The following is a 14,429-nucleotide window of genomic DNA, read 5'->3' as shown; positions in this document are numbered from 1 at the left end:
GTGGGACTGCAACTGCTGCAGCCAACAGACAGCAGAAGCCATCAAAGCGACCATAAAATACCACCAGGAACATTCTCAAGCATGTTTCTAAAGGTCCTGACACCCATGGTGTGCTCACAGCCACACCGGTATCCCTCGCCCGTGCCTGGTCGGCAGCGCCTGTCCTTACCAGCTTGGGCTTTGCAGTGATGCTGAAGAGCAGCGTTAGGCATCTGCCCGCTTTGCAGAAGACGAGCAGGCCCATAACGCCTGCTACCTTTCTTGTAACGACATGGAAGAGAAGCGTGCTGGGTCCCCTCGCCCTGGGCTCACCGTGATGGGGTGCAGGAGCCCCGAGGTGCCCCCCTGGAAAGGCCACCAGCCCCCACACTCCTGCCTGCCTGGGACACGCTCCACAGCTGCACCGGAGGCTGGACGGGTTGCTGTCCTCCCTGGGGGACCCTTCGCTGCCAGAAGGGCAATTTGCAGCCATTATGGGTTTTATTTCAGAAATTATTTATTTCCCCGTGGCTGAAAATATGAAATTTTAATTGCTAGCTGGTGTGAGGTGAGGGGGGGAGCGCAGAGCGGGTGGAAGAAGCGCTGAGCTGATGGGCGTAGAACAACAGAGGGCACCAGAGATTTGGCCGTTCCAAAAAGGAGGTGATAAATTCAGCATTTTTGGGGAACAAGCGTTCATTGCCGCGTTTCAGCGCTCTCGAGCTGCTGGCAGGAGGCTCCCGCGCAGCCCTGCGCGGAGCAGCACCCAGCACCGGCGGCCCCGACAGATCTCCTCCCCTGCCAGGCCATCCGCGTCTACACCGCGACTTTTCTGAGGACGAGACCCGCCTGACGGCCCCGCAAGAAGCAGGTAACGCCTTTTCCTTCTTCCCACACCGGAGCGTGGCAGCGTGCTCTGCTCCGCAGCCCAGGGCGTGCTGCTCACCTCCCCACCGAAGCGCCAGCCAGGGCTGCCCACTGCTTAAAACACAGCTCCATCCCCTAGGCTGATGCTTCGGGTTCCTCCTGCTGTCACAGCTCTTCTGCCCCTCTGCTTTGAGCCTCCCGTGTCAATGGGGGGGATCCTTGGCCCCTCGCTGCGGTCTCCCACCGGCGCTCCTCGCCGCGCCTCTTGCACCGGTTGCTCGCGGCTGGCGGGCAGGGATCGGCTGCAGGGCCGGCCAGCCGGGAGGCTGCGAGCCCCAGAGCTGTAGGTTGGTTCCTCCATAAACCCCACCCTGACGCTGACTGTGCCCCTGTGGCTCAGCCACGCCGTGCCAGTGCTGGTGCCAGGGCAGGTGCTGCGCTTTCCTCCGCGGCTGCTGGATCCGGCTGCCGGTCTCGGGCACTGAAAGCCGTTCGCTTGGTTCACGCCGTCGGACATTTTCACTACAGTTTGCGTGTCGGTGCCTAGAAGCTGCTGACTTATAAGGCAATGTATTTATAAGAGATTGTGGAAATCTTTCCTGTCTCCCTGTAAACTCCTCTTTTACGAGCTGCAGACGCAGCCTGGCTCATCCTCTGCAGCCTGCTTGCTGGCAGCGGATGCTCTGCAAGGTTTAAAGGGATACCAGGAGATTGGCCAAGTTCTCGGATTCGCGTTTTCTGCTCTTGCAATATTTTGGCCTTCTACCTTTGAAGGCTGAGCTCAGACGCGTGTGGTCACTTTCCCTTCTCTCTCTGGAGACCTGCTAGGGCTGGTGGTACCCGTGCTGAGCTCTTCCTGCCCGCCATCCCACAGCGAGAGGAGCGGGTGCTTGCTCGGGGGCAGGCTGCCCGCAGCAGGGACATCCCCTCCTCCCAGCCCGCGGCCGCCTTCCCACCACCCCCCCCCAGTAAAGCCACCCCAACTGCCTTACAGCTGGCAGGGCTCCAGCCCCGCGGGGCTCCGCATGCCCAGCCAAACCCAGAGCCAGCCCGTGGGGTGGCTCCAGCAGCAAGGCAAGGGCCTCGGGGGGCAAAGGGAGGATGCTGCCCAGCTCCGCTCCGGCCTCCCCGACAGCCAGGGGCTCTGCTGTGACCACAGAACGTCAGTCCTGCTTTGCAGCCCCTTTGCTGTCACCCAGACTGTGCAAAGCAGCGTGGAGGGAGGGCACGGCAGGCTTAACCCCGCATAGATGCAAGGGAGGGGTGCCTCCGTGGTTCTGTGTCAGCTGGCGGCGAGCGGCAGCGTCCCGGCGATGGCTGAGGGACAGACGGTGCTGCTGAGCCCGGGAGCACCGCAGCAGGACCCGGCCCGGAGGACCTGGCCCCGCGCTCGCTCTCATGCCTGCACCTTTCTCTTGCAGAGACAGCCCAACATGGCGACCTGCTCCAACTGCTCCAGCGACTGCTCCAGCGACAACGACACGCTGCAGGATAGTGTTGCGCTGTTTCAATTTATTGTCTACATCCCGGTGCTCTCTCTGGGGGTCCCCCTGAACACGATTGCCTTCTGGGTCTTCTGCTGCAAAATCAAGAGGTGGACGGAGACCAGGGTGTACATGATCAACCTCATGGTCGCAGACAGTTTCCTGCTCTTTGCCCTGCCTTTCATGATATATTTTACCAAGTACGACCACCCCATAGGCAACCTGTGCCTCACCATACAGAGCATCTATTTCACTAACATGCCTATGAGCATCCTTATCATCACCCTGATTGCGATTGATCGATACATTGCAATCAAGTTCCCTCTGAAAGCAAGGATTCTTCGATCCCCGTTGAAATCGGCTTCAGTCTGTGGGTTTCTTTGGACAACGCTGATTATCTATTCCTGCTGGCAGTCACGAATTCATGCAAAAACAGAAGGCTTCTGCCTTCGGAGGCAGTCTACTGAACCCAGTTACTCATCGTTATTCTCCATTATCTTTGGGTATTTTATGCCTCTAGGGATTGTGATTTTTTGCTCAGTGCAAGTCATCAGATGTCTCAAAAAGAAGATGGCCACAAGCCCTCACGAGACAAAGTTAACCCAGAAAGCAATCCACATCGTTTCTGTGAACTTGTGTGTGTTCGCTGTCTGTTTCTCGCCTTTCTACGTCGCACGGCTCTTGCGGTTTGCAGTGGATGTTGCTAAAGCTTGTTCTCTGCTCTCGGAAGTTAGAGCCTCTATTCAGATCTCTGCATGCTTAGCAAACTCTAACTGCTGTTTGGATGCCTTCTGCTATTACTTTGCCGCCAAGGAATTTCCGGAATTTCCTTCTCTGTTACCAACTTGTATATTGATGAGGTTCAAGATGAACCAAAGCCAGGAGTCACAGCCACCCACAGATCAAGTCATGACATAAAAAAGGTGTAGTGCACTACAGGTGTTACGGGGCTGCTGGATTTTCAAGGCAGAGGGAATGGGACCACCTACAGTATTTGCAAGCGTTGTAGGTATAGGCACACCTGCAAAAAGGGGCAGCCCCCGCCAAGGGGTCAACCTGAATTTTCCTCTACTGTCCTCGGTGACTTGACTCCAGCTCTGACTGCTGTCTTAGGTCGTTGTATCGCAGCTTCAGGCATCTCCTGGTCAAGAGGGAGAGCCACGTGCTATGGAGAACAGATGATCAGGCCGTTGCTTCCGCCATGCACGTATTTGTACGTATCATGCAGCTAAGCATAGGAAACTGAGCACCCTGACAGCAATTCACAAACCCATTTCTAGTCCTGCAATATACACAGTCCCTTAAACACAAGAATAAGCCCCTGTACTGCAATGCCGACCTAATACATCCGTGCTGCTGGCATCAAAGCATTTGCCCCTACAGTGGTAGCTTCTTGCAACCTACGTGACTTTGCAGCTCGCAGCTATCGCCAGGACGCAGCTATCGCCGTGCATGAAGCAAGCTGGAGGAGTCGGGCAGTGGCCTTTTGCCCGACTATTGCCCCATTCCTGCTGTAGAACACTTGCATTAGCTTACAGCAATGCCCTGGCACTTGTGAGGCTGAAATCATTGTGGGCACAAATAAAGCCATTACTGCATGGAAACACTGACCTACCAAAGCTTTGTGGACCACAGAACAGACCCTTAGCATCGCGCATATCAAATATAACGCTGTGAAGACCTCATCTCACACAAGTGACTGCCGTGAGCTCTGGTGACAGGTTTGTTGTTGTGCTTTGATGGGCTCAGATCTGCAACGGGCGCCCTGTCTGCCGAGAGCTCACCACATCTGCCCACGTCGTCACAGCCTCCCGCTGTAGGGATGTTGGTGCCCAGAAAACAGCAACCCAAAGCAGGCGCAGCCCTGATCCCCACCTCGCTCTCCATGAACAGTTTTCAGGGGAGGTTTGGTGTGGCTGGGGTTTGCAAGGACCCCCCGCAGAGATGGGGCAGACCCTGGGCTGAGGCCTTCTTGGCATTGCCCTCTGTGATGAAGCATTGCTTTGGATCTGGGTTTTTTCTTCCTTCAGCTGCTTCTTTAAAAGAGGCCTCTCCTTGCTGGGTTGGGGGAGGGACAGTGCGCAACGGGGCTTCAGCATCTCTCCTGCACCTCATTTGGAGGCACAAAACTCCTGCCACGCACTACGCAGAGAGCCTTGACCCATCCCAGCTGGATCCTGGACCAGGCATCAGTTTCAATGTCTGGTTTTCCAAGCACCAGGTTCCTCTGTAGTATCTGTGCTTGCCAAGTGCGCACCACGTGCCCTCCCACCCCCCAGGGAAGTGACAACCGAGCAGCTCAGAACAGTTCAGTCACACAGGGAGGTCGTGGGGCACCGGAAGGAAGCGACCCACAGAGAAACCTGGGCTGAGAGGGGAGCCAGTGCCAGGGCGTGATTACTTCGTGCTTATCACCACGTAGTCCCTTTGATAACTTAATGTCAGCGTGGGAAACACTACAGAGTTTTCGAAATGCGTGTGATGACTGTATCTGGGTCGGCTTCATGGTCCTTGACTTTCAGCGTCTTCCGACCCGTAAACCCCCCAAAAATTCCTCCAGGCAATGCAAACCCAGATTCTGCTCATTTAAACCTGCAGACACTTAGCTGTCTTCGTGACAACTTACAAATAGTTCCCCTACAAGTAGCCTGTCACCTTCCAATGTCTGCAGACCACACGCTGAAACCACTGTCTAGACATTGGCCAGACAGCATAGGGATGACTATTCCCATCACAGAAAGTACTCCCTGTGGAGACGTTAGATCCACCTGCTCTGTGTCGATACTTTGGCAGAGGTCCCAGCATGATGGAAACTGCGGTGAGCAACTGCGGCATAAAAATGGATGAAACTACTCAGGTCATTCAGTTGATCATTCATGTCCCAGTTTTCTTCTTTGATGTATTATTTCGTGTTCTGGTGTTACTGGTATTTCACGGCAAGCAGAGCAAAGGGCCACGTGTGTACGTGACCAGCTTAGTCACAGCACACCGTTGTTTGGCCCTCGTTCTGCCTTTTAAAGTCTCATTTCAAATACAGGAAAAGATAGAGACAGTGGCTGATCTTAAAAAACCTCCATTGCTTGAGCAGACACATGAGTGTTGTCGTCCTTGTAGCTGTCAGCAAATACACTGCAATTAACTGTCCTCGGAGAGCAAGAGGCTTAGGGTCCCTGTTGGCCCATTCTCCTTTATCGCGTGCCGTCGATTTTCACGCTGGGCATCCTTTACGTGTCCAGGCAAGTGGTGTTCAGCCAGCAAAAAGATTTCTGTTTTCAGAAACAAGGCAGAGAGCCTTCAAAAACACTTTTGGCACTGGGATCCCCTTCTGGGATTCAGCATCTCATTGGTCATAACGAATACCTGTTCCAAACATATTATTGTGAAAATTTGTATTAGTTTTAAAATATATGAAGGCTGATGCATATCCACCTGTTATCCTACTGTTAATCCAGAAAGCAAACACTTTTTTTGAAAACCCCGTCATCTTCATGATTTTTCCCTGGGGCACCTTGTCTGTCTTACAACAGGCTCCAATTCGGTTGTTTGCTCCGAAATACGAAACAGCAATGCTTCAGGGCATGTGGCCTCGTCCACAGGCCTCGTAGCACAGCAAAGACCGACTGCTGCTGATATGCCATTTGCTATTCTTATCTAACCACAGAATTTCAGAGCTCTTTGGTCTTGCCCAGGCCTCCAGTTTTCAAACCAAGGCAGGATCACAGACAAGGCACTCTGTTAAACTGACCAGCTGCTGCGGTTTCACCCCGGCCCGCGGCCAAGCACCACGCAGCCGCCCTCTCACTCCCTGTCGGTGCCAAACCCAGTACAACAGCTGTGCTAAAGAATTTATAGCTGGCATTCCTATACACAGCCAGGCTGACTGCATGTAGAGCTGTATGAAGGGAATGGTTTTATTGCGTGGTACGCCAGCTGACATCTCTCACCGTTCACATTCTAAATTTACAAAGCATCCCTTTTTCTTATTGTAAAGTAGAAATTTGTTGAGTTCACGATCCCTGTCATCATTAAGTACTATTTTTTGTTGTTTGTCCCAATACAAAAACAAAAAAGGAAACACTCTTTTGCAAGTGAAAATAAAGTTCTCTCATAGTAACCGGTCTATAAATATCCATTTATTACCATTACACATCAAAGTCCTCCATTATCAACACTAAACCTATACTGGAGGTCTTGAGAGGAGACTTAGCTACCATGATACAAGATCTTCCTTACCACAGGATATTTATAGCGCAGCCCAGAGATGAGCAAGGAACTTTCTGGTTACCTTAACACGCAGGTACTACCTTGGACAAAACCTATTATCTTTATAGTATTTTTATATATATACATATATATATAATAGTTTACATGTCAGGCTATAATGATGTTTATGATGGGTTTCTGACACCTTTCTTCAGTCCAAACAAACCCTCAGCTCCCCAAGTGCTCCCGGTAATTGGAACAGATGAGTTATCAGCACCTAGGCTACCACAACCTGCCAGCCATCACACAGCGCCGGAACAGCGACACGGCTATCCACAAATCTTTCCCATTTCCTAGCAGAAGAGTCTGGCTAAGGACAGCGGGGAGCGGCAGCCACAGCCTGCCAGCAGCTCCAGAGCACTGGGTTCTACTGACATTTCAGCAAGACCTAAGCTCTCTGTCCCTTAAAAGAAAAACATGGTAACAATGGCTTAAACTTTAAATGAGCAAATTGATGCGGCTGTCAAAATTTAGGCTTGAGAGAAAAAAAACAAATGCAAGGAAAAGCCTACAAAGTAATTGAGGATCTTGCTCCTAACGGAGCAGCCATCAGATTTAGCGGGTTTGGCCCTTCTTGGCAGGGAAGGCAGAGGCTGGCATGAGGCAGTGTTTTGCTCTTTGGTGTCATCCGGACAGGCCTGGCATCCGTTCTCACTGGAGGTCTGTGCTCCGGCAGCGCTCCTCTCCCGGGGGCTGCAGGACACACAGTGGGGAGTTCTGCATTTCGGCGAGTCGGGTGCTTATCTGCTCTATAAGCAGATATCACAGCATGGTATCTGCTGTGGCTCGGTTCCTGTGTGGTGCGAAGGAAGGGGAAAGGGGAAACAGTCTCAGCAGCCGGGGTCGGGCGCTGTGTGACTGATGCCGTTAGCCTCACGCTGACATTTCACAGGCTTTCCGTGCTAGAAATAAGACTGACAAGTTCTGCCTGTAGTTCTGTTTTGGTCAAGATCTGCTGTTGCAACATCACGTCTTCCCGTGAGAAAGCCAGGAAAAAAACCACAGAGGGCAGAAGCGCTGCAGAACCCGAATGCCGCAGTGTAGCGTGGCGTCCCGCGTCCCCTTTGCACGTGGGGAGGGGGTACCGGTACCCCTCTCACCTCGCCAGCGGCCCTGTCCCACTGTGATGTGCCAGCGGCTGTAGGCGGCAGGGCACAGTCTCCTGGGAGGCAGAGGAGAGCAGGATGTTCCCCGGCAGCGAAAGGAGGCAGGAGCCCATCCAACCTGAGCTGCCCTCTCTATCAGCAATCTGCACCAGGAGCACAGCAAAAACTCACGAGAAGGGTTGTCTTTGGCCGGGAAACAACCTCAAGCAGGACGTCAGGCAGAGCTTACAAGGGAAGGAAAATGGTTGTGCAGAACGAAAGTAAGTCTTGGAGACCGAGAAGTGTAAAGATCAAACGGGTCTCGGCAAATCCTTCCCTTAGATATGAAAAGCTACCCGGCAAATGACGAGCACAGAAGTGAGATGACCCAGTACTGCTGCTGCTAAAAAATTGTCCAAGTATGTCCTGAAAACTACCTGATTACTTTGCCACAGCTTTCAGTAAGGATAAGGAACCTGAAAAGTCCAGAACATTTAAGGAATTGGCACACGAAATCTCACACCAGCAACAAGGCTTTAAAATAAGCCAGCCAAATTAGGATGGGGTCAGAGACCACCAAACACAGCCCCTTCTCTAGCACGGGGGAAGAAAGGGAAAGATCTGGCCAGGAACAGCTCGGTTGTGCTCACATCTGAAAAATGTGCAGTTTCACAAGATGTCTGAATAACATTAGGTGGGAGGGAACAAACAGAAAGGCAAAAGTTACGTGGTACTTCACCGTATTTCGCCTCACTGGCTGCTTTGACTAAGCAAATCACTTTTTCCGGCCAAGGCGTGGTAGACCCTGGTGTCAGAAACAGGTCCTTTGAAGCACGTTGCCAGCGGTAACGCACTTTGCGCAGGCGCCGGACGACAAGGAAGCGAGACAACGGCACCAGTGTCACCTGCACCACGCCATGTGGTGACAACACCCATGGGGCTGGGACAGCCCCAGAACGGCAGGGGAAATACCCAGCGAGCATCACTGGCCTGTGGCAGGGGTGATAAAATCTGCAACTGGATGGAAGAAGGGGGCCAGAAGCAGCTGCAAGAGCCTAGAGGGTGGCTGATGGGGAGCCGAGGTGGAAAGAAGAGAAAGGCATGAAGATCCCGACCCGGAGGTGTGCAGGAATCACACAGGGACCCGAGAGCCACACCAGGAGACATGTAAGTTCTCCACAGATAACAGTTCATTGTAGCTTTGCCTACCTGTAGCTGGTGTTGAGATGCTCTGACGCATCCTGATGAACCTGCTGACCACAGCCAGCTGCTTCGTGCCTGGGGACATGGTTTGTCCCTCCCTCGAAGACTCATCAGGCTGATGGGAGACATAGCTGCCCTCGTCTGCCAAGCTGTGGATAGGAAGCATCACACTGGAGATGCTACGAGCTGAGCTCCCTCCAGGCTTGATTTTGTCTGCTCATGGTTAATACCGGTAGCGATTGCCTTGACGTAGACAACAGGAGTGTGTGAGCAACACTTGCAGATGATGCAAAGTGAAGTGATTTCTGTACAGCGGTGAAACTACCACAACCCAGGAGCTGGATGACTTTGAAAACTAGAGTACTAGGAAGGACCACGGCATGAAAACGATGGTGGCTGGGGATCAACGAGCTGGGTGCAGTAATAGGTCAGTAACTACTTACGAGCATCCACCAAGAAGCAGCCACAAGAAAGGTGAAAGCAGCCCCTGGAAAGGCAGGAGAAGCATTTAGGCTAAGCTCTATACTGACTGCACGCTGGCAAGGCATTCCTCTCGAAGGCTGCTTTGCGCTGCGCAGCCAGACAATGCAGAACTAGTCCTGAAGCTGCTCTGGAAAGAGCGAAGGGGAAACGTGTTTGCCTGAGACAGCAATTCAAGGCACTAACAGCGGGACCTCTGCTTGCTGCCCAGCTTGTCCGGGTTTCTCTTGCGAGGGCGGTGCGGTGGACAGCAGGCGCCCGCAGTCACAAAGCCGGCCGGTCACAGGGTCGCGGCACCGCGCTTTCTCAGAACCGCTGGCTGGCGAGAACGATGGAAGGCGAGAGAATTGCCGTGATTCAGAGCGAAACCCAGATACAGCAATCACAAAACTGCCTGCAACCGCAGCCCTCGCCTCTCCAACAGCTCTGTGGATGGGACCGGGGTCCCGGCGGGGCTGGGCTGCCCGGGGGCTCGCAGCGTGACAGCGGGTGGCAGTCCCCGCTCCAGAAGGCTGGCAGGGGGAAGACCTCAGGACCCTCTCCAGGGCAACTGGTCCCCTCCAGGCACTGCACACAGCCTGTTGGGTGAAGAAGGCCAGCAGGCATCGCCCGGGTTGATGTCAGGCACTCGGCAGTGAATCCAAGGAAAAACCCAAAGCCATTCCGCCGCTGGAGGGACTGCCGCAGGGCCACATGGCAGACGGGCGTTTCGCCTCGCTGCAGGGCTACCGCCAGCTCCTCAGTCAACAGGGCGGGTACAAGCCATGCCAGTGGTGCCAGAGGAAGCTCAACCCCGGGGAGATGCGTTGAGAAGGGGCGGGGGTGCTTCCTCCACTGGTGCCACAGCCACCGGCAAATGGTCACCACAGGGCACCTCGACGGCCAAGTGCCAGGGGCAGCGCTTGGAGGGCTCGCCGTGCCCGCACGCCGCACCGCAGCGGGGCCGGAGGAACAGCCACCCTCTCCAAGGACGGCCAGCGAGCAGGTAATTTCTCCTGGCTATTTGCTGACCCAGTTATTCGAGCTCGGCAAGGCACCGCTTTTCCCCAGCCATGGTGGGACACCAAAATGGTGTCAGAGAAACAGAGAGAGGGCTGGAGCCTGCCTATTTCTAAAAGCTCATTTCGATACTGGCCCCATTAGACATGTTCTGGATGCTTAAGGGCTGTCTCAGCCTTTGCTAGATCTCCCTGTTGCCTGTTACGATCTATCCTGATAACTTCTGGGCTCATAACTCATTCCTTGAGCCCAAAGCACAGAGCTGCTGCAGGTATAGTCTGCAGCACAGTCCCTCACCTCCAAACAGATGTCCTGGCACGATTCCTCAGCAGCATAATTTTCAAAGCTAAACAAGAGCTGCAGATGCACATAGATGCTGCAGCGTTGCCCTATGCTTTGCTCGCTCTGGATGCCTTTGAGCTCCAGGAACCCACCTCATGGTGCCAGGTTCCTCTTGCAGGGAAAATCCAAAGACATCTCAGACCTCCCGGGTCTCTTCTGTCTATGAAGAGTTGCAGCTGGAACGTACTCCCGCACTAACTCCTCCAAAGCAGGAAGGCAAACAGCAATATTGTCCTCAGATCCAGGGTTATAAAACCACCCACCAGACCAGCTACAGCTTACCTCTCTGAGATCACATGGCTGCTGATCACATTTTTTGCTGTAATTGGTGGGGTTTTTTGCCTTGGAATTGGGGCAGATTGCTCTAATACTTCTGAGATGAAGACCAACTGTCACAAGCCTCGAAAGGCAGCACACAGACCCCAGTACTCTGATCCTTGCTGCAGACCACTAAATGCTACCACTGAGCACAGGATTCAACGGCAGCTAAAACTAATGAGAGAGGTCCTAATGTTTGCTCTTATTACTCATGAGGAGTGAAGCGGGGACAGCTTAGGACTGAAGGAGAGAGCAGTTGTCCTTCTGCTGCGCATCTCCCGGAGCGTTTTGAACTGTGAGAATGCTGGCTGGCTTCTCCTGAGCACCACTCTAAGGGCAGGGATGGGAGCTGGGTTTAGGCATCCCCTTTCCATCACCAGACGGTTGCAGCAGCTCAGAGAACTCCCAGCTGCAGGGTACCTGCTGCTGCCTGACAAATCTGGCCCGAAACAGAGGCGCAGGCATTTTCCCCTGCTACGCTCGGTGAGCGGTCTTCCCCGCGTGGGACACGGTGAGAACCCGCGCTTCTCTCTCCTCCATGGCTGATCGAGCTCCCTCTGCTTCCCAGCAGGTACCCTACAGCCAGCTCTGCAGAGTCATCTCCACGGTCTGGTTTTCACTGCTGGTAAAGCCCCGAGCTATCTGAATTAATCACCAATTTGCTCAAGAGTCTAGCTTCTAAAAGGTTTAATTTGCTTCTGCAGGAACCGTGCCTCTTAATACCCCCGAAATGAACCTCAGCAGCTGCAGTATCCCAGTCTACGAAAGCTTTCCACTCATCCAGCTGTGTGTTTACACGCCGGTTTTCCTCTTGGGTGTTCTGCTGAATGTGTTGGCGCTGTGGGTGTTCTGCTGCAAACTCGGCAGATGGACAGAGACCAGAGTATACATGGTCAACTTGGCTGTGGCTGACTGCCTGCTGCTCTTTACTTTGCCTTTTAAAACTTTATCCCATTTCCATCAGCTGAAGGTAGGTAGCTGGTGCCTTGTCCTGGAAGGTGGCTATTTCATAAACCGCTTAATGAGCATCGGTATCATCACTGTCGTAGCAGCCGACAGGTACCTTGCGATCAAGCACCCTTTGAAAGCCAAGGCGTTGAGGTCGCCGCTGAAGGCGGCTTTTGCCTCTGGATTTCTCTGGACAGTCATCATCTGTGTGATGTCCCTCATTAAAAAGTTAGAGGACCGAGGACAAGACGAACTTTGCTTTGAAAAATCTTCCATTAAGCCCTCGGTGATCACGCTGTGTGCCATTATTGTAGGGTTTTTCATACCATTGATGATCTTGAGTTACTGCTCCGTACAAGTCATTGCAGAACTCGTGAGAAAGAAGAATGAACACTGTCACAAGGAGAAGTCAATCAGGAAGGCTGTCTACATCGTGTCTGCAAACATGGCGGTGTTCATCGTATGCTTTTTACCGCTTTACCTGGGGCATCTCCTTCGCTTTCTAATGGACTCCCTCAGCTCCCACTGCCCTGCAATACAGAGGGTCAATAATTTTGTTCACCTCGCCTCGGTCCTCGCAAACACAAACTGCTGCCTGGATGCTATTTGTTACTACTTTGTCAGCAAGGAATTTAAGGAAGCATCTCCCAGGCTAGCAAAGTCCAAATCTGAAGGCACTAAAGAAGATGAAGGTCAGCTCACACGCAGAACACAGTAGTGCAAAGCACACGCGGCACGCATTTCATACTCGCTAAGTTTGAGTTCAGCTGGGACTCAACAGCAGGCTTTCACGCTTTCTTTTGGGGTGAGTGGGACGGAGGGACTTTCTGCTGGTGGGAAGGATGCAGACGCACGAAGGTCAGCCCGCATTCAGGCAACCACAGCAGTCGTCATCCTGATGTAACGCTCTAGGTTGCCGCTGATAATTCTCTGCCTCATGCAAATTTGAGTAAAATGAAGGCTTTCCCCTGCAAAAACTGTCTTTCACTTTCCCAGAAAACCCAAAACAAGTACAGCCAGTGGGGTAAAGGAGAGGTTTTTTGTCCCTTGCCCCCCACCTTGAATCAGTTTTTATGCAACTGTAGCTGTGACAAAGAAACAGAGGTTATTCCAAATATCGAAAAAAAAGAAAAAAAAATATATAAAAGTGAAACCACTGCAGGAAAAGAAAGGAGGATGTTTTCATAAGTCACAAATGTCTGCTTTTTTAGTTGGTAATAAAGCGCAGTCATAGCAGCAGAGGCAGATTTAGCCTGCTTTAGACAACTTGAAAGCACCGTTCCTGCTACAAAACGCTCATCGGTCGCAACACAGGGTCAGAGCAGCTGCGTTTGCTTCTATCAGAGCGTTTGAGTAAGTGGCATTGCAACTACTACCTGCAGAGTTTGGGCTGGGCAGTGGGAGCAAGGACTCTGTGCTGGGGGCCTGTTCAACCTTATAATGTAAAGGACTGTCTGAAGAGAGCAGCAGCAAGCTGCTCCAAAGAAACCAACACAAATAAAGTCGTCTTACTGGCACAGATCTCGGTCTCTTCATGAGTCGAAGGGAAAAGGTGGGAGGTCGGGTGGTAGAGGACCTGCTCTGCTGTCTGTCCCCAAGCAGGACGGCTCGTCTCCCCGCTGCCCCAGCCTGGGCTTCCCCCCACGCTGGGCAAACCCCAGCACCAGCGAAGCAGCCCTGCAGCCACACGCCCAGGTCGCCTTCGCATCGCCTCCGGCTCCCGGCAGACGCCAAAGGGAGGAACCCCCCCGGGGAGAGACCCTGCTGCAGGCGGTCGTGGAGCAGAGCCCTCCACGAATCCACCCAGGCAGCGGCTGCCCTGACAGCTTCCCGAGGGGACGCGGGCTTCTCGCCACGCCTGCCAGAGATGCGGGCAGAAACGGGGATATCTGCTCTGTCACCACCAAATCTGAAAGCAGGATCTCACCTTTGCTCACGGCACAGCGGCGGGGGCGAGCAGGAAAGGCTCTGGCTGCAAAAAAGACCTTTTAAGGAGGTTTGTTTCTCCCCTTTTCTACCCAGAATCACAGAATCCCAGCATGGCAGGGGTTGGAAGGGACCACTGTGGGTCACCCAGTCCAACCCCCTGCCCAAGCAGGGTCACCCAGAGCAGGCTGCACAGCACCGCGGCCAGGCGGGGCTGGAATATCTCCAGAGAAGGAGACTCCACAGCCTCGCTGGGCAGCCTGGGCCAGGGCTCCGTCACCCTCAGAGGGAAGAAGTTCTTCCTCATGGTCAGCTGGAGCTTCCTCTGCTTCAGTTTGTGCCCGTTGCCCCTTGTCCTGTCGCTGGGCACCACTGGAAAGAGTCTGGCCCCATCCTCCTGACACCCACCCTGCAGATATTTAGAGGCATTTCTAAGGTCCCCTCTCAGCCTTCTCTTCTCCAGGCTGAACAAGCCCAGCTCCCTCAGCCTCTCCTCGTAGGGGAGATGCTCCAGTCCCCTCCTCATCCTCGCAGC

General features: G+C 53.4%; 2 protein-coding genes across 2 annotated transcripts; both read left to right on the top strand.

Moving 5' to 3' along the window:
* Nucleotides 1-697: 697 nt before the first annotated feature.
* On the top strand, nt 698-6,337 carry LOC142361002 (G-protein coupled receptor 35-like). Its single transcript, XM_075417277.1, has 2 exons — nt 698-850; nt 2,268-6,337. Exon 2 carries the CDS (start codon nt 2,280-2,282, stop codon nt 3,246-3,248), a length of 969 nt encoding a protein of 322 aa, XP_075273392.1. The 5' UTR covers nt 698-850; nt 2,268-2,279; the 3' UTR covers nt 3,249-6,337.
* A 3,929-nt stretch (nt 6,338-10,266) lies between these two features.
* LOC104335414 (G-protein coupled receptor 35) lies at nt 10,267-13,390 on the top strand. Its single transcript, XM_009941144.2, has 2 exons — nt 10,267-10,346; nt 11,725-13,390. The coding sequence occupies exon 2, from the start codon at nt 11,751-11,753 to the stop codon at nt 12,684-12,686; it is 936 nt and encodes a 311-aa protein (XP_009939446.2). The 5' UTR covers nt 10,267-10,346; nt 11,725-11,750; the 3' UTR covers nt 12,687-13,390.
* The last annotated feature ends 1,039 nt before the right edge of the window (nt 13,391-14,429 follow it).

The sequence above is a fragment of the Opisthocomus hoazin genome, chromosome 4 (assembly GCF_030867145.1).
Source record: "Opisthocomus hoazin isolate bOpiHoa1 chromosome 4, bOpiHoa1.hap1, whole genome shotgun sequence".
In the NCBI taxonomy this organism is placed as follows: Eukaryota; Metazoa; Chordata; class Aves; order Opisthocomiformes; family Opisthocomidae; genus Opisthocomus; species Opisthocomus hoazin.
The sequence above is the reverse complement of the archived record's forward strand: the minus strand, read 5'-3'. Positions and strand labels throughout refer to the sequence as shown.

What these genes read in the sequence shown, in the direction of transcription:
- LOC142361002 (XM_075417277.1), top strand. Translation starts at nt 2,280, where the DNA reads ATGGCGACCTGCTCCAACTGCTCCAGCGACTGCTCCAGCGACAACGAC.
- LOC104335414 (XM_009941144.2), top strand. Translation starts at nt 11,751, where the DNA reads ATGAACCTCAGCAGCTGCAGTATCCCAGTCTACGAAAGCTTTCCACTC.